The sequence below is a fragment of the Mus pahari genome, chromosome 9 (genome assembly GCF_900095145.1).
Source record: "Mus pahari chromosome 9, PAHARI_EIJ_v1.1, whole genome shotgun sequence".
NCBI classification, from domain to species: domain Eukaryota; kingdom Metazoa; phylum Chordata; class Mammalia; order Rodentia; family Muridae; genus Mus; species Mus pahari.
Window position 1 is genome coordinate 75,102,980 of NC_034598.1, and position 20,057 is coordinate 75,123,036.

General features: G+C 39.8%; 1 protein-coding gene across 2 annotated transcripts in view; it reads right to left on the reverse strand.

Moving 5' to 3' along the window:
- The window catches only part of Kitlg (KIT ligand), an 84,925-nt gene that overhangs the window by 12,857 nt on the left and 52,011 nt on the right, over positions 1 to 20,057 (reverse strand). Inside the window, exons 4-7 of one of the 2 annotated variants that reach the window (XM_021204450.1) lie at positions 10,245 to 10,415; positions 7,468 to 7,624; positions 6,671 to 6,754; positions 96 to 205 (exon numbers count right to left, since the gene is read on the reverse strand). In XM_021204450.1, the coding sequence (XP_021060109.1) occupies positions 96 to 205; positions 6,671 to 6,754; positions 7,468 to 7,624; positions 10,245 to 10,415 (522 nt within the window). The remainder of the gene's footprint in view (positions 1 to 95; positions 206 to 6,670; positions 6,755 to 7,467; positions 7,625 to 10,244; positions 10,416 to 20,057) is intronic. The other variant, XM_021204451.1, reaches the window with a different exon arrangement.

The window sequence follows — 20,057 nt, forward strand, 5'->3', positions numbered from 1 at the left end:
ATATATATATATATATATATATATATATATATATATATATATATAAAACAAGTATATAAAGTTGATGATGAGGTAGAAAGTAAAACAATGCTCACCTTCCAGTATAAGGCTCCAAAAGCAAAGCCAATTACAAGCGAAATGAGAGCCGGCAATGCCATGGCTGTCCATTGTAGGCCCGAGTCTTCAGGGGACTTGGCGGCTTTCCCTGCAATTCAAAGAACATGGTGGTAAAGAACTCAGCCGTATTCCAGAGGTCTGCCAGATAGGTTGAGGCTGCTCCCAAAGGATTCCATAATGACGTGCACAGCCTTTTACAGTTTTCAAAAAAAGCAGGGTTTTCTGTTCAATTTTGGTTTTGCAAGCAGTGTAAATCCATACAATCTCTAAAAGACAAAAGTGTTTAAAGGAGGAGGAGGAGAAAAGGAGAAGGAAGGAAGGAGGAGGAGGAGGAGGAGGAAGAGGAAGAAGAGGAAGAGGAAGAAGAGGAAGAAGAAGAAGAAGAAGAAGAAGAAGAAGAAGAAGAAGAAGAAGAAGAAGAAGAAGAAGAAGAAGAAGAAGAAGAAGAAGAAGAAACCCCACAGACAGGAAGAGACTTGACATAGTTAAGGTTCATGCAGGTTTGGAATCCAGGCTTCATATATTCCTATGCAGAAAAGATTTCTACCAACAGGCAAGTCTTTCTTCTCTAATCGATTACCTTAATATTATTTAGCTGTCTTTCTCTTAGCATTCTGACCCCCAATTTAAAAGAACCTTGCAAGATGGATCAAACCCTGCATGCATTCAGCTATGGTTAGTCTGTTGCAGACAGCAAATCATTAAATGCATCCTGCAGATACAGCACTTTAAGCAGCCTTAAACTTGGGGCTCTTGGCTCACTCACACCCTCAGTACACACAAGGGAGCAGGATTTTTTTTTTCTTGTTTTTCATTTTACATTGGAAAGTTTGAAACTACTCTGAAGAATGACTAAAGCCATCAGTGTCACCCTGCACAAAATAACACTTTAGTGACAAAAATATCTGACTGACTTAATATCTTCCCTGCCCTTGCTTTGCCTTGCCTTGAGAAACTGAATGAGTCCCACTATGGTCTTTCTCCCAAAGTGAAACAGACTTGGACTGATTTCCCTATAGGACTCATTTACAAAGAACAATTTCGCTATTTGGAAATACTGGAGAATTTGCTAGCCTGAAATTCCCTTTCAAAGAAATTATATGTTTCCAACAACTACAGGACACAAATTAATACAGGATCAAGATAGAGTGACTGCTTTTAAGTGGCTTTGTAACAGGAATTTGGTCACAAGGTGAGCTTACAATTACTTTCTTAGCAGCTTACACCCCTCCAAGGAACAGATCCACTGTGTAGATACACCCCATGTTGATAAGGGGGAAAACTCATAGGTTTATTCTAGAAGGAACAAATCGTATCTACTATAGTGAGAACAGTACTCTGTTATTCCTCTCAGTGCATGTGGATGCCAAGGAGAGAATTTCCTAATTCTCTATTTCCTGTCCTCCCCAAATCACGTTTGGTTGTGAGCTCATGCGCATGCGTGTTGGAGGGAATGCTTAGGCATGGGTGCTCAGTATGAGATGCAGGGGTTGTGTGGGGAGCTGTCCAAAATTGTGCCATCCACCTACATAATAATAAACTGCTTCCTCATGACAAAATTAACAGTTCTTTGGCCTGCCACATCATATTACAGCCTCAGGATAGACATGTTTTAGGTATCCCAAACTGGGAACCAATACTCATTTATTTCTCCCAAGCAAAATAGCTCCCTTAGTCTCAAAGAGATTGAGAATGGCCAAAGGAGTGATGTACATTACAAGTGATTTCTACCACTTTAGGAATTTCACTGTCTACCAATAAATAAGTTAGCTATTTGTGTTTGTATTCCCCTGCTGTGGCCACCACTGTCTACTGGGACTGTTCACCCTGGAACTATTGGTCAACACAAGTCTAAAATACAGCAACATTCCCATTTAGGGACCCTAAAGACAAGGGGGAGAAAAGGACTGGGTGATAATCTTTCTCCAGAGCTCATTGCTGCTTCTATTATTTCATGCTTGGAAACCTGGCATCAGTTCTTCCAGGCATGCTAATAATGCTTAGAGAAAGAGAAGACATCTTTTTCAAAAAAAAAAAAAAAAAAAAAAAAAAAAGGCTAGCTTACACTATCTCTTGGGAGGGCTTCAGCACCTCTACCAGGACTCTCCACCAGAATGGGATGCCTCAGAGCCCACAGGAAGGGTATTTGAACCAAAGCCCATGCACATTACAGAACTCCCCTGCTTTCTACAGCAATTATCTGCCAAGAGCTTGTGGGAGAGTTGACCTGGACAGCCTCTGTGTCACCCTTTATCCTTGGGTCATTAGAGTAAGGATTGTGTCTCCTTACTACTAAAACCTGTCCATGGGTAAAATAGCTTATGGACTGGTTGTTATGAATCATAATAATCAACATGTGGAAAACAACCAGAGCACAGAAAATGATGCTCATCTTGCTGACTTCTTTTTTAGGGTATTAGCCTGCTTAAGAACTTCATAACAATGCTTCTCTCAGCACTTAGGAATCAGACAGGTGAGTCAGATCCCAAACCCTTCAGTCACTGGCCCACCATTATTGTCCCACAGTGTCCTGTTGCCTTCAGAGTTGATGGTTAACTCCTATAAGCCATTAAGGATGGCCCCATGCACATGCATCCTGACTCTCTTAAATTCACAGAAACCCTGTGAAAGGGGGATTAATACACACCAATTGACTAAGGATTTACAAAGCTTAAGCAGCTTGCCCAAGGTCACCCATCATGCTATTATGGTCTCTAGAAGATGTGCTGAAAACAACGCACAGAGGCACCATACTACTTCAATGCTGTTTAAAAGGCTCTCAAACTTGAGTGTTTTGAGAGTACAGAATGCTACTATTTGCTCTGTAAGTATAATCTCATTCATATAAATAGTAGGCCTGTGTATTATTCCATCTCTCCCCTTTAGATATTCCCAGCTCTCATAAGTCTTGGTCCTCTGACTGTCACAGGTGATAAGACTTATCCCAACACACGATGATGTTTTCCTCAAGTTCTCCTGACCACTCTTCCCCAGTTTACTTTTCTTTATGCTATGAGTCAAATATATTAGAAACTTCTATGACGACTCCTATTAGGTATCACATTCTTTGATATGAATGTGAGTACCACAGTAGATTGCTTTATGCATTGCTATCTAACTTATGAGTGACATTATACATAGCCAAGCTGTGATATGTAAGACCTGTGTTTTACAAATGAAAGAAGAAAGGGCAAAATAAATAAGGATGACGGAGGGGTGGAAAACTATAAAATGATGTCCACCTTGCAAAATAAATTAATAAGTAAAGGATTATATAGTATTGGATTTTGCATCCAGATTTTTCTTGACATTGGGAAGTAGGACATTCTTTTGTTTCTAATCATGATGGTGTTAGCCTTCTCAAACTACATAATTATAATTCTCAACATATTATATGAAACATCTATTTTCACAAATTAGCTCACAGATAGAACAAATGTATAATGGCTAAATAGAAAGAAATATACAAACTGAGACCCATTGGTGATTTAATTTCTAACATTTGGCTTCTCTAGTCTGAGAAGACAGAACTCCATTCACTAAGGCTCACTGCTCTCTCCAGAGATGGAAGTTCAGGGTTGTTGTGTTGGGTAAGTTTGGGTAGTCATACTGGTGGAAATGAACTGCATACATAAGAAACATCACAAACCTTTTAATGAGTTTTTATTACTAGACAAATAATAATCTGTATATGCCCAGGGAGACACATAACAAAGTCTGGCAAGAACACAACTCTTAGCAAGCAGACACACTAATAGTCTCATGGCAATGCAAAAAGTCTGCTGCACAGATTGTTCAACAGTCATATTACTCTAGAAACAGCTCAGAAATCCCAACCTTAACAATGAAGTTGCCACCCACCCCATCCTCATCGCCGGCCCCTGTGCCCTTATCCCTCACCAAGTTTTAAAACAAGCCTGGAAAGGAAGATGAAGCTTATCTATGAGGAAATGAACATCTCACCAAATGAAACTCAACTGCTTCTAAAAGAATGCTACAAAATTCAGAAGCTATCTAATAATATGACAGACTCGATGTATAACATATGTTAAAAAAAATACTGATTGTTTATAGAGAAATATCTGACCGCTTCCAGGGAGACAGACAGAGAGAGAGAGAGAGAGGAGAGAGAGAGAGAGAGATATTAAATGCAAAGATGGCATACATGTTCAAATTAGGTGGTAAGAATGTCAGACAAAAAAAGAATATGTCTTGGTATGAAGAGGGAACATCTCTGTACAAAAATACCAGAAGGAGGAGGAGGAGGAGGAGGAGGAGGAGGAGGAGGAGGAGGAGAAAAGAAGAAGAAGAAGAAGAAGAAGAAGAAGAAGAAGAAGAAGAAGAAGAAGAAGAAGAAGAAGAAGAAGANAAGAAGAAGAAGAAGAAGAAGAAGAAGAAGAAGAAGAAGAAGAAGAAGAAGAAGAAGAAGAAGAAGAAGAAGAAGAAGAAGAAGAAGAGAAAAAACAGCATAAAGTGAAATATGTCCAGTGTAGAGTACAGGAAGAAAAGCAATACAATGGTGATTTTTGCATTTCAGATATCTGTGGAAGAAAATGGCATAGTGTCTTTAAAGGAATAAAAGAAAATTTTATTACCCCAGAATTTGCTATGTAGTAAAAAGTACCTCTCCGTGCAGCAAATAGTACAGACATTTCTCAAAGAAAAGAAAAGAGATTTGTTGCCAATAGATCTGTATTACAGGAAATGCTAAAGAGGTTCTACTTCCTGAAAAGAGTTAACGTCAGGTTAGAAGGGTAGACTTAGGAATGAACAGACGGTACAAAAATAACATAAAATGTGACATATATTTTTCTACTTGAAAGGATATACAGTTGCTTCAAACAACCATTTGAAAGCTAAATATGGGAGTTTATGCCTTAAGAGTATGATATTTATAAGCACAATAGCTTGGTTCGTGGAAGGCCCATGTCTTTCTTGAAGGGTACTAACCAATGCACTACTATTGACTCTAAGAAGAACATAAGTGAAAATGTATATTTTAGTTCCTAAAATTACTATATATAACACAAGGAGATATTGAAGTTCAAATAGAGAGGAAATGGATCTCTGAGAAGAATGGGGCTTGAAGGAAGAAACAGAGGATAAAAACTGGAACCAGAAGGTGGAAAAACTGACAGATCCAAGGTCAGCCATAATGACAGGAAATAGTAAGAGCTGAAATATCCAAGACAGCTGGGCGTGGCACCACAGGCCTACAATCCCAGCACTTCAGAGGCTGAGGCAGGCTGATTGCAAATTTGAGGTCAGCCTGGTTACAAATTGAGAATTTGTTTAAGAAAAACAAAACAAAACAAACAACAACAAAAAACAAGAAAGAACAAAACAATGCACTTATGCATACTTTTGAAAAACAATAGAAAAACAATATACAAAAATGAGTGCAAGGGCATTTTTTTCACCCTTTAAGGAAAGAAATTAGCTTAACATCAACAATGTCATTTTTCCAACTTAAGAATCTGGGATAGGTTAAGTGACTTAAAAGCAAAATGTGGAGGATGAAAATGGTAAATATTAACATCAAGAAAACAGGAATGGAGCATCTAAGATGCTAGAAATGGCTCCTATGAAAAGATGAGTAGACAAAAGAAAAGATGACACATGTGTACCAGGCCCAGGCCCTTTGTGAAATTTGTCAGATCTGATATGTTATATGAGTACAATTCACTATTTTCTGTTTTGGAAGACCATCCTGAAAACATTGGACATGGTAGACCGCTAGCCAGCGAGTTCTGGCAGCATCCTTCCATTGGATGTATATAGATTTTTTTTTTTTAGAGGAATAAAAAGACTATATATAGCTTTATCTTAGGTCCAGGTCAAGTTTTGGTGGAAAAACATTCTCAAGCATGTACTTCAGAGATTTTTCTTTTAAAGACTGAATAAGCTATGATGAATCTGTAGAAACAGACACCAGAATATACACAGTATACTCAGTAATCTTGAATAATAATTTTTTTTTTACTGATCATTGTACAAACTTGCAAATAAGTCAGTCTTCCAGGAACATGGGTTCTAGGGCAAAGGGGACAGAAATTTCAGGGAAAGAAATCCATTCCTCCCCAACACGCATTCTTAAGTAATATAACAGCGTCAGCAAATTTCCAAACATGCACTAGTAAATATGGAGACACAAAACTGAAAATATCTTTGTAAGTGTAGAGCATTAGCACATGCATTTGAAATTTTAAAAGTCCATTTTGATCAGGGACATTTTCCACAGAGTTTATTTTAAGCCTGCAATGATTCAAAAGAAGGCCTCTGTCGTTATTTTTTTTTTCAATTAATTTCATACCTTATTTAAAATAACCTTAGCAGAAAGTTTATTGGCCTAATTCCTTCATGGTCTTCATAACCTCTAGGGAGATCCGATTCTCCAAACCAGATATTTAATTGTCAGGAAGACCATACAAGGAATAACAGTAACAGAACAGTGTTATTAGCAATCATTTATAAACTTAGTTTAAGTCCATGCAACACTCCTATAGGGGATACTTGGAGCCATGCATGCATTAAATCAGATACATGTACTTACTATTACTGCTACTGCTGTCATTCCTAAGGGAGCTGGCTGCAACAGGGGGTAACATAAATGGTTTTGTGACACTGACTCTGGAATCTAAATAGAAAGCAATAATGTGTCAGTGTTACATGGTGATTTATATGAATCACAGAGTCCCCCAAAGGCGAAGTGCAATATCACTGTATGTGCTGGGTCTGCCTCCCAAGTCTAGGTTATGAAGTTCCTATTTATTTCATCCTCAGTTCAGCTGTTCAGTTTTGTCAAGAGATGTGCCATAGTCGTCTTGGAGTGATGGCTTATTGCATGCGTAACCATGCTTAGAAACATGAATAGTGAATAGCTGATGGTAACCCGTCACATTTTTAAAAGAAAGCAATGAAGTTAGTTCCATCATAGGGACCCAGCTCAGGGAGTGTGGGGATTCAGAATGAACTGGTGAGGCTCAGAACACAAGTCTCAGGTTAGACCCTTAAGGAAAAGATGTGAGACATGAACATTAGGGATGCTGGGAATGAAGAATGACATCATTCTACTCTCCTAGCAAATATCAGAGTGAGAAAACATAAGCCACCATCATGTATTGTTAACACACAATTCTTCAATTCAGAAATATTGAGTATTGCTGTCTCAGAAACGGACACATCTCTCATGCTCGATGATAATCATTGGCAGTCATTGATATTTGCTTTTTCTTAATCAGAAAAACACACACATTCTATAGCAACACATTCATTCCATTCAGCAGTGGAAGCTTACAAAAATTCAAGCTTACTATGTACACTGAGACAGGAAATGCTTGAAGGCCTTACCTTTCTCGGGACCTAATGTTGAAGAGAGCACACAGTCACTAGTGTCAGATGCCACCATAAAGTCCTTAAAGGCATCAATGGATCTATTGAAAATACTGAAGAATTCTTCAGGAGTAAAGAGTCTAGTTTCTTGCCTCTTCAGAGATTCTTTTCCAGTCTAGACAAATAAAAAATAAGCAATCAAACAAATGAGAAAGGTCCTAGTTTTTGAATAACTCATAGGCTTGACTGATGCCGAGGTCATGGACTATGGACTGGGTCCTCAACGATTCAGGTGTTTGAACTCTGCAAGCCAACAGCGTTTGAATAGCTCCACTAGACTCCACTAGACTCCACACAAAATGGCTACAGAGAATAACGATGGTATCAGGTCAATCTCAGACTCAACTCATGGCCAAAGTAATGAGGGGACAATAAACAAAGCAGAAGGAACAATGGACAGTGGGACAGGACAAGGTCTTGGCAATAGGACAATGAAATGACACCCCCTCAAAAAAATAAAGAATTTTAAAACTGCTTATTACAATATGAGTATTAGCTTTTGTTTGTTTGGTTGGTTGGTTGGGTTTTTGTTGTTGTTGTTGTTGTTTTTCGAGACAGGGTTTCTCTGTATAGACCAGGCTGGCCTCTAACTCAGAAAGCCGCCTACCTCTGCCTCCCGAGTGCTGGGATTAAAGGCGTGAGCCACCACATCAGGCTAGAGCTATTTGAATGTTTAAATTTTATATAAGCTAATCATACTATTCTTATTTTTATGTTGTGTTTCTGTCATGTTGCATTGTTTATAAGATATGCTCATGTTTATATATATATATATATATACATATACATATATATAAAAGTTAATTTTTGCTGTTTATAAAATATTCCATTATTATTGAGAATATCACTATTTATCAATCCACATATCCACTGATTGTTGAAAGGGTTACAAATAATTCTGGTAAAAATTTCTCTGTCTTATGGCAGAGTGAGCAGGAGAATTTCACTAAGGTATTTACCTATGAGTAGAGATTCTAGACCAATGTATAAGGGTTTCCCGTGGGGTTGGAGAAATATCTCAGCAGTTAAGAGCACTTACTATCTTAGTTTTACTTATCTAGTAAAAATGCCATGGCTAGCAAATGCACATCCTTTATTATTTGCAATGCTTTAACCCACACTGCCATTTATTAACCACAATTCATCTTTAAATCCCCAATACATATGTTATTTCCTTTGTGATAGCCTTCTGCTGTACCTGTTCTTTTAAGATTCCTACATGCTGTAAATGAAATGACATTCTGTCTGCAATAGTAGCATGGTGTACATACATAAGGCAATGCTAACACACATTGTGGAGTTCAAGGTCAAGTCTAACTTCAGACATCAGAAACTGAAACAACGGAAATGATCAGATGTCATCAAGAGATTTTTAATAAGGCAAGGATGCTGAGAAGAGACAGCACTAAGCTGGCTGAGCCCTGTAACCAATTAGATTAGTGGTTTTCAACCTTCCTAACACTGTGACATTTTAATACAATTCTTCATGCTGTGGTGACCTTCAACCATAAATCATTTTCATTTCTATGTCATAACTGTATTTTGATACTGTTATGAATTATAATGTAAATATCTGAGATGCAGGATAACTTATATGGAACCCCTGTGAAAGGGACATTTGAACCCCACAAAGGGGTTGAAAACTTCTGAATTAGTTACTCCAAGGTCTAGTCTATTACAGAGACAGTACCACAAATAATAGCATCAAGATGTGCCTACACTTATTTTTGCCTGATCTGGCATTAAAGATACTCTATTGTTGATTCTTTCGAAAGGGATCATGCCACTGTTCCCTAAATGGCATAAAAGGACAGACCTAAGACTATGAACCTCTTACTGTTCTGGGGTATATGGCTATTCCATAGACTCAGACACCAAACTGTACCATGTGCAGACCCAATGACCCCAGGAACAAAAATGCACAGTGGTTGGGACATTATAAATATGGGGCAAGTAGTTTGAGTCAGTTCTCCAAGAGAAACATTTGTTTTCAGTACACTTATAACTTTTTTATTAATTTATTCTCTTTACATCTTGATTGCAGACCCCCTCCTCCCAGTACCCACTTCTCGCAGTTCCTTCCCCACCTTCTCTCCCCTTCTCCTGTGAGAGTAACTCCCTCTCCCAAGCTACCAACCTACCCTGGCACACCAAATTACTGCAGGACTAGGCACATCTTCTTCCACTGAGGCCAGATAAGGCGGCCCAGTTAGGGGAACAGGATCCACAGGCAGGCAAAAGAATCAGGGACAGCCCCTGCTTCAGTTGGTGGGGGACCCACATGAGGATCAAGCTACACATGTACTAATATGTGCAGGGGGCCTAGGTCCAGCCCATGTATACTCTTTGGCTGGTAGTTTAGTCTCTGGAAGCTGTCAAGGGTTCAGGTTAGTTGACTCTATTGGTCTTCTTGAATACACTTATAACTTACTAGGAAGATACTATGAACTTCACTGAAGTATGAAACAAAATTTTAAGGCACAAGCCAAATTGTTTTTAGGATTACAGTGTAAAGATACTATATTTTCACCTTAGGTTGCAATGTTTAGGTCTGAATATCCACTTCAGTATTGCAGTAAAACGACAATAGACTCTTCTTAAACTATCCTTAAATTAAAAGTTTATAGTTTAAAAATAACACAAAATAAGTAGGCTCTCATCTCCCCAATAGCATTGCTTAGGCAAGGTCTTAGAGAAGTGTAAGAAAAGAACGTTTCTGATGAATACCAAGTTACCTTAGGAGCGTTTTCTTCCATACATTCCACAAGGTCATCCACTATTTTCCCAAGTTTGTCTATGATGGAGTAATTACTCAAGCCTTCAGAAATATTTGAGAACTTATCCAGAAGAGTGGTCAAGCTGACTGACAACTGTGTCACCATATCTCGTAGCCAACAATGACTAGGCTGGAAGAAATTCCAAGAGAAGACAAGAGTATCTATTATAAGGATGGCCGATTCAGAGGGTTCTTCAAATCTCTCAGCACTTTACTACATTGACTGCAGGACAAAGAATTTCCTCAGAACACAGGAGGGGCCAATGCATATCTTATTCAAGAGAGATTTAACAGTTCAAAATAAACAAATGCATAGAAATCGGAGGAAATGATCATGATTTTTGTCCTTTCACGGAAGAAAATTAAACCAAAATTAAACCAGCTTTGCATACCTTACCCTCTCTTCCTTGGCCAATAGCCAGTTCTTACCTCCTGACACTCCCCCACCCCAAACACACACATGTACAAAGTTCACATACTAATAGACATTAATTCTGTGGAAGATTACTTATGGCTTAGTCATGGCATTTTCAAATACAGACAGGATGACTCAAAAAACCCCTACTAGGATAGGGAGTCTTAGCGCTGAAGGAACTCCCAATTTAAAACCAATTAATCTTAAAGTCTTGATAGATTTCAAGGTTTCTCAACAGATAAATTCACGTGGGCAGGGATGTAATTTGAGACCCGAATAGACGAACTTGAGTGGCAGTACCAGCTGTATTATTTGTGGGAGTGAGTGTAAAAGGAAAGTGTATTTCTTGTTCAAAATTACCATTCGACACTTTGCTCAAAAACTATTTCAAATTTCAAGGTTGTGATAGCGGAACAGTAATCCAAGCACAGGGGCCAGCTCCCGTAGTTCTGCCCACTCAGATAGATACTGGAAGCCAACATCAAGCCTAACTGCACTCAGGTCTAGCTGACAGACTCCAAGCAAACATCATAAACTCTGAATGACACATCGCACATGTAGAACACGAAAATGAAGGAGATCATGTGGACAAGTGTAACATAGCTTTCGTGAGATCAACATTTTTAAATTCATATTCTCTGTGGTTCCTCTACAGAGCATTCCAGAGCATGCAGGGGTTGCTGAGAAACTGTGTGCTAAAAGGCATACGAAGGAATGGAAAAATGAATTAAATAGGTGCTGGAGATATGAATCATTGGTTAAAGAACATTAGTTGCTTTTGCAGAGGACTTAAGTTTCCTGCCCAGCATCCTCAGGACAGCTCACAAACATCTCTAACTCCAGTTCCAGGGAGTCCAGCGATCTCTTCTGGCCTCTGAGGGCGTCTGGCAAACACATTTTGAACATACATGCAAGCAAGCGCTCATCAACATAAAAACTTTAAAAGCTCTAAAAAATACTTTGCATTTCACATCATCACTCTTAACAAAACACAAAAGAGTAACTATGTGGCACTTTGTGTGCCAAAAGATGAAATCAAGGCCATTATGTAGGGTATGAGACAAAGCACATTTCTATCAGCACACTCACCCTACAAGTACCAGGGATCAATCTTAGGGTTTTGCTCCTGCCACACAAGTCTGCTAACACTGAGAAAGATGCTCAGCCCTTGACTTGTTGAGACGATGCTCCATCCTGTAGCTCAGGATGGTCTCAAACTCGCTAAACAGCCTAGACTGGCTTTACACACCTAATCCTCTAACTTCAATTCCCAGAAGCTGTAATTGTAAATGCCATGCCTGGTTCTCTAGAAATTTCATCACAACATTAAAAATGTAATAATAGCCGAATAATTTTGCTTAATGAACTACTTTGCAATAGAGATCTACTAATCATAAAGGTGGAATTCTCTCTTTGGGTTGACATTTTTGACCTAGCTGTTCTTCAAAACTTGCATTCTTTATTATCAGAGTACTCACAGTAATTAATGTCACATAGAATCAGTACAACTAATAAATCTAATTTCTCTATTAACCAGCAGGGGAAAACAAGTAATTTGTTTAGTTATTACAAATTTATAGAGCTATTTTATACTTGTTTCACAGAACAGTTTTAACTAACATAATATCGAAAAAAAAAGAAATTGGTTTATACAAAGATTGGTATGCTCCAATTCCTACAGGCAAGCATTAAACATTTTAGAATGTTGCCTCTGGTTTCAGGAAGGAAATAAACAAACATACAAGGTCAGAGAATGTAGCTCAATGGCAAGGCAAGTTGCCTAGCCGTGCAAGACCTGGGGTTCAATTCTACGCATCATAAACAGGAAAAGGGAAGAAAGGAAGAACAAACAAAAGGTGAGACAGGAGCTCGCTTGGTCACTATCTCACCTTAACTCAGCTCCGAGAGTCTTTGTGTTTCTCAGGTACATCTAGAACACGTTCTTTGTTTTGCTCAAACCCCATTTATCAGAAGCCCAGGCAAGTTCCTACTTGGATTATTAACAAGCCAGTAAGTCCCTTGCAAAGTCCTTTCACGGTGACTCACTCTGTGAGTATCTCTCCTATTGGGCAGTGAAAATTTCTTTCAGGTAGTGGCCATCTGGGCACCTGATAGGATGGTGGCAGCACATATACTACTATGGTGCCATTTGTGTAGCAATCAAACAATAGAGCAGCCTCCACCAAGATGTACAATCAGCCACGGCTATACAATTTTACAAGGATAATAGATTCCATGTTTTATGATCTTAACATCATGTTCCCCATACTCTTTGCCTATCTGCTCAGTCCTCCCAACACAATTAAATTTCTGAGCTTTGAATTGAGGCACTCCTTTTTATCCTCTGGTTGTTCCTTTTAAATAGAAAGTGTTCTTTCTCTCTTTTCTCGTTCTGTGCCCCACAAAGACCCCTAGTTACAGTACAGGCCTGTGCCCCCTCATTCCTTATTTTTAACCTGGGCAGTTCTATAATAGTGACTATCCCTTCTGTTTTGCTTTATTATTGACATTGCATCTTCTATTAACGTATAACCCCCTCTCATTTTCACAGATGTGAAGGAGCAAGAAAGTTAAGAGTAACCCAAGATGTCCGAGACAACAGGCAGCTTTCAGATTTCTGAAGGACATATAATTTTCCCAGTCAAGTCTGAGAGATAGGATTTCCCAAGGTTTATTCTTTCAAACATAGGGACAACTTGTCTTAATCATATTAAATTTTTGACATAAATCCATCTATTCTTGTCTTATTATCCCCATTCCCCACCCTGGTACACAAACAGGATCTTGCCATGAAGTCCAGATAAGCTGCCACCTTGTGATCCTCCTGCCTCAGTCTCCCAAGTACTGTGATTAGAGAAACATGCCATCGGACACCAGGCTTACTGTAAATTCTTGGGTATCTTGCTAACAGCTCACATATTTCTAAGTCCGTGCTATTATATTTTATTCAAGTCATTATCGTTTGTACCATAGTCCTCTTGAAAAGGCTGTATCTTTAACTTGGTCCTGTGCATTCATTAATTTGTTTATTCAGCTATGCAGCAGCTTTTTGAGACTCTTGGATCTTTTCAGAAGAGAACCAAAGTAAACAGATCAACAGATCATAGTTAGTGTTGGCCTCTTCTGACCTTCCTGCCTAGGGGAGGGGGCAGGGCAACCAGTCTTCACTGGAACCTCAAGACTTACTTTCTTTCTTTCTTTCTTTCTTTCTTTCTTTCTTTCTTTCTTTCTTTCTTTCTTTCTTTCTTTCTTTCTTTCCTTCTTTCTTTCTAATTAAATATAGTCAATGATTTGCAAAGAGAACAAACCACAATTGAGTGAGAGGATCGGAGGTCTGCTTTTTAACTCTTCCAAGATTATGATTATGAAATAGATGATTAAGTGTTGTCAAAGTCACAGACAGAATCCTTTTTTCCCGCTGCCTTAAAATGGCATTATTACTCCTCTTTATCTTTCAGAGGCCATTTAAAACTCAAATACTTTCAAACAAAAATTAACTTACAACAGCCACTAGAAGCACAGAGGATAGAATGCTCTCTTTCACTGAAGGAATGTGAAGGAGCAAGAAAGTTAAGAGTAACCCATGATGTCAGAGACAACAGGCAGCTTTCAGATTTCTGAAGGATTGTAATCTGGCTTTTTCCCCCCCAATCCATATGTAGAGCTATTAAAAGAAAAAGTAAAGGCTGCTTTGAAGAGGAAAGTTTGCCTGAGGTGTCTTGTGGTGGTAAGTTCTAAATGATAATCACAAGGAGTATTGACCCAGCCTCTAATGCTTGGCAACAGCAATAGAATCCCATGGGTGGGTAAATCTAAACTTTCCTACTAAAGTGCTTTATAAAATGTTAGGTCTTGACATGGCTAGCATAGACCTCCTTAACAACCTTAACTCCTTTTGGATGACCAGGATTTTGTGGATGATGCTGTCAGTCCTCCCCGAACAATTCTTTTGGATCTGCAGGACTTACTCGTCTAACTTTGCCTTTTCTTGTTCGAATAAAAGAGATGGACAATCCTCAATCTAAGATGGTAATCAATCTGGGCAGGATAAATGCATGCTACTTCTTGGGACAGGCCTATGATTGGCCCCTCAGCCAGACCCAAAAAAAGCAGAGTGAGGAAAAGTTACACAGAGGTGAGGGCAGCAGAGCCTGCGGCGTCAGAGCTGGTTCATAGTCCCAGTCCACCTCACGTGGAGTTCAAGGCAAGACAGTCCATCTTCCCCTTCACTTCCTCCAGTAAGAGAAAGAGATCTCTCTAACCTGTGCTTGGCAAATGCTGGGGTCAATCCCTTTCGGTAGGTACTTATCACCACATGCTGTGGTGAACATTTAGTATCTAAAGTAGAACTTACTGTAGGTATGAAATACACAGTGGATTTTCAACAATGTAAGGAAGGTAAAATATTCCATTGGTAGTTTTATATTGGTTATAAAGTAAATGATTGTACTTGGCATATTGTAAGCTAAAAACAATTTATTACATTCAACGGCATCTGTTCTTTTAAACTTTTTTTAAATTGTGGCCACTCAGCAATTGAAGATTATGTGTGGTTCTTTCTTTTCAATCAAACAGTAATTGCTTTACATGCTCTAAATGGTGTCTTAACCACATTTATTAAGTTGAGCCACGGTGCTGTTATGTAAGTATGCTAAAGAGCGATTTAAAATAGTATTCAAAATTCTAGTTTATCCATTTTCTTTTTCTCTTTCTTTTAAACATTTATTTACTTATCATATATACAGCATTCTGCCTGAATGAATGTCTGCAGCCCCAAAGAGACACCAGATTACAGATGGTTATGAGCCACCATGCGGTTGCTGGGAATTGAACTTGGGATATCTGGAAGAGCAGACAGTGCTCTTAACCTTTGTGCCATCTTTCAAGCCTCCTTTTCATTTCTTTTCTTTTGTTTTTCTTCTTTTCTCTTCCTTTCTTTCTTTCTTTCTTTCTTTCTTTCTTTCTTTCTTTCTTTCTTTCTTTCTTTCTTTCTTTCTTCCTTCCTTCCTTTCTCTCTCTCTCTNTCTCTCTCTCTCTCTCTCTCTCTCTCTCTCTCTCTCTCTCTCTCTCTCTCTCTCTTTCTTTCTCCAGTCACTATCCCCCTCCCAGTCTGTCCTCATCCCATAGGTATGCCTCCTCCCCTCCCTGTCTCCAAGAGGATGTTCCCACCCCACCAGACCTCTCCACTCCCTGGGGCCTCAAGTCTCTCAAGGGTTAGGCTCATCTTATCTCACTGAGCCCAGACCAGGTAGTCCTCTGCTATATATGTGTCGGGAGCCTCATATCAGCTGGTGTATGCTGCCTGGTTGGTGGCTCAGTGTCTGAGAGATCTCGGGGGTCCAGGTTAGTTGAGACTGCTTGTCTTCCTATGAGGTCACCCTCCACCTCAGTTTCTTCTAGCTTTTTTTCTTTTAGAAGCACTTTCTTAAGGAAGGTATTGGTGGCATGGGACTATAACTTCTATACTTCAAAGGATGGAAGGAGGATGTGGAACTTAAAGTCATTGCTGCATAGTAAGTTTGAGGTAATCCTAGTCTACATAAGACCCTCTCTCAATAATTAAAGGTAAAAAGTAATACTTTTTAAATGGGGAGGGGGTAATCGATAAAGGCCTTAGCACACTTATCTACTTAGACGAATTTAATTTCTATAGTAAGAACTCTATATCACAGGGGTGGACCATCTAAGTCCAGATGCCCAGTGACATAGTCTGTGGAATCACTGGTTAAATGCCGGTGGACACCTGACTCAGAAAAGGCGATAAGAAAAATCCCTTCCACAGTTGCTGGTGATGAAAGGAGCTATCATTAGTCTCTGAATCAGGCTGAAACTATACTGTATCAATTTGGAGGCTCTGAGACAGTTTGGGGACAAATAAGAAGCGTTCTGCACAGGCACAGGAAAATATAGAGAGTAACCCCCCCAAAAAAAAAACAAAAACAAAAACACACCCTGGTAGCTTTGCAACCTTGGTTCCCATGAGACCCACATATGCCCAGGCCCTTGGTGAGTCCCTCTTGAGCCTCTTATAACAGTGGGACCTACCTGCCTTTCTTTTCTCCTTTCCCTTCCTTTTCTTTTCTTTTCCCTTTCCCTTTCCTGGCTAAGCTTGAGTTTCCTATTATGAAAAAGGACCGTAGGAGTTCTTAGCGGATTACTCTTCAATACTCACAAACCTGGCATTTTCACTACAATTAAATGTTATCGGGTAAGGATTTTTTGAGCAAATACTATATGCATGGAATCATCTAGAGTATGGGGGGAAAGTACAACAAAGTAAAAGAGACCAACCCTACTCTTTCTAAATTTAAGATAGAATAAACAGACAAGGCACAGCATCGGAACCCTTCCATCTGGGCATGGCGGCACACCCACGTAACAGCAGCACTTTGAGGGGCTGAGGCAGGAGGGCTGAAAGTTTAAGGCCAGCCTGAGCTACACAGCCAGAGTCAATTTCAAACTTATCAAGCTATCGTCATCACAATGAAAATAATGGCAATGACAATTACTGCACGCCACACGTAAGGCTCTTTAAAACATCTTAGTCATTACTCACAGCACTGAGATGAACACATCTCACTTGTGACATTCACTTGTCCTATAAGGACTAGGACGCTAGACCCACAATGAATGCTTTTTTTTTTTTTTTAAAGATTTATTTATTTATTATATGTAAGTACACTGTAGCTGTCTTCAGACACTCCAGAAGAGGACGTCAGATCTTGTTAAGGATGGTTGAGATGGTTGTGAGCCACCATGTGGTTGCTGGGATTTGAACTCAGGACCTTCGGAAGAGCAAGTCAGGTGCTCTTACCTGCTGAGCCATCTCACCAGCCCCACAATGAATGCTTTTTAGGAAATTCTACAGAAACTGGGAGATACTAAAACACACCATTTCTTCAGCAGGTACAGCGGCAGGCTTGCTAAGCACCAAGTCTTCAGCACAAATCAAAACACTCAGCTCTGACTATATGTGGTATTAATTTTCTGTGGTCCCATATTAACATGGGAGGGAAAGCATAGTCTAGAAGTGTAGATAATGGCCTGGTATTTAAAAAAAAAAAAAAGCAAAGCAAAACAAAACAAAACCAACAAACTTAATCTGCTCTTAAAAGAGCTGGTAACTATGTTGGGTTATAAAACAGCCACAATTCCCTGATAGGGTGAGTGGATGAACAGACATCCCAGGCGAAGGGGAGCAGCACTTAACAGCACAGGGATTCAGAACAAACATGACTTTAGGGAACAGTGATGCATCAGGCTAGGGCGGGGAGTTGGTGTAGGGGGAAAATGGTACTCCGGTGACAAGGTTGGGATGAGGCAGGATTATGAAGAGTCTTAGGGATGCATCAAGCTTAGGGAGCTGGCTCTCAGTCTCCAGCAAACTGTTAACAATGCGATGGTTCTTGAGCAGAAATGATCCTATATAAATAGAAGTTTTGCATGCATAATAATAATAATAATAATAATAATAATGTCTTAGTTGGGGTTTCTACTCCTGCACAAACATCATGACCAAGAAGCAGTTGGGGAGAAAGGGTTTATTCAGCTTACTGGTTCCACATTGCTGTTAATCACCAAAGGATGTCAGGACTGGAACTCAAGCAGGTCAGGGAGCAGGAGCTGATGCAGAGGCCATGGAGGGATGTTCCTTGCTGACTTGCTTCCCCTGGCTTGCTCAGCCTGCTCTCTTATAGGACCCAAGACTACCAGCCCAGAGATGGTCCCACCCACAAGGGGACCTCCCCCCTTGATCACTAATTGAGAAAATGCTTTACAGCTGGATCTCATGGAGGCATTTCCCCAACTGAAGCTTCTTTCTCTGTGATAAGTCCAGCCTGTGTCAAGTTGACACAAAACTAGATAGTACAAATAAATAAATAATAATAATAATAATAATAATAATAAATAATAAACCTCTTACAAGCAAGATGACATGACTTGTACAGAAGTCTAAGGAAGAGAGCAGCATTGTTGAGGTTCAGATAGTATGTGGTGAGTTACAGGCACCCAGCCATCACAGCCACCTTGGCCATCAAGGGAATCACAAGTGATTACGCACCAAGGAAAGGTCCTACTTCCTTTCTTTGCTTCCTCCCATCAAATATTTATTAAGTGCCTCCCACACAGAAGGCACTGCAGGTGTAGAACAGCATCTATATAGTTTTCATCTTGTGAAGTCTGTAAGCCAGGGGAAGATTATCGATCAAATAGCCCCATAAACAACCAGGAAAATGCATTCTGGGCCCTCGTTGCAATAAAACCCTTCCCTGTTTCAGAAGATGAACCAGAGATCAGTCAGCATCTATGAAGGAGGAATAGATTGTGGTTGGATAATTACTTCTAAGTCACTCTGTCAACCAAGGAACCGAAATATCCAGTAATAAGTTATAGGATGACGAAGGCCAAAAGAACACAGAGCCAGGTAAAGGTGGTAGTGGGGGGGATAACCTCGGCGACAAGTTGCTGTGCCTGAGGAAGGCTAGACTTACTGTCACTGTGATAATAGAGATCCTCAACCAAAATCCCCCCTCTTAGCTGTTCCTTTGAAAACTGCTTTAGGAACTGGATATAGGGCTCCATGCACCTGGCAGAGGCAGAAGCCTCGGTTGATCCAAGGCACCCAAACAAACACACAAACTAAAAAGGATGTAAACCCTAAAAAGTAGTGCATGCAATACACACCGGTAGCTCCTAACCTGTTGATAAGGGGCAGGATGTCCATGTGGTTTTAATGTCTCTAAGACTGTTAATGAGTAAATGCCCAGAAATCAGTTGAACACATTAAACCAAGTAGCCTTGCGTGGATGACATACATTGCATGCTCTGGGAGGGACAGTCTGAGCAACTGCCATCATGTGACACCGTAGAATGCATACATTCCACAGAATGAGCAGGAACCACCAATCAGGTTTGAAAGGGGACACGGTGTCAAAGGGAAGGGTGAATCATTCAAAAATTTCAACACCACAAAGATGAAGAAACGACTGAGGGACTTTTGAAGGAGACTTAAGATCCATTGATGTCCTATTGGAACTAGAACAAATTACCACTGAGCTGGTAATCAAGATCAAGGCTAGTGTCTATGGTTCTTGAGGCCAGATGGATGGAATAAATCTTTAACTCAACTCAAGGCGCTCATCAGGGCTGAGGGAGAACTCTGCTGTGCCTTTTTTTGGCTCCAACAGGCCACTCGCCAATATCCCTCCTGCTCCGGCTTCAAACTCTAAAGCTAGCAGAGGAATCTTCGCAAATCTCCTTCTCTATCTTAGACAGGTCTGGATCCTTCCTTGATAAGGGTGGAAGTGCACTGAGTGGGCCCATTTGACAATCTAAACTAATCTCTCCACCTCAAAA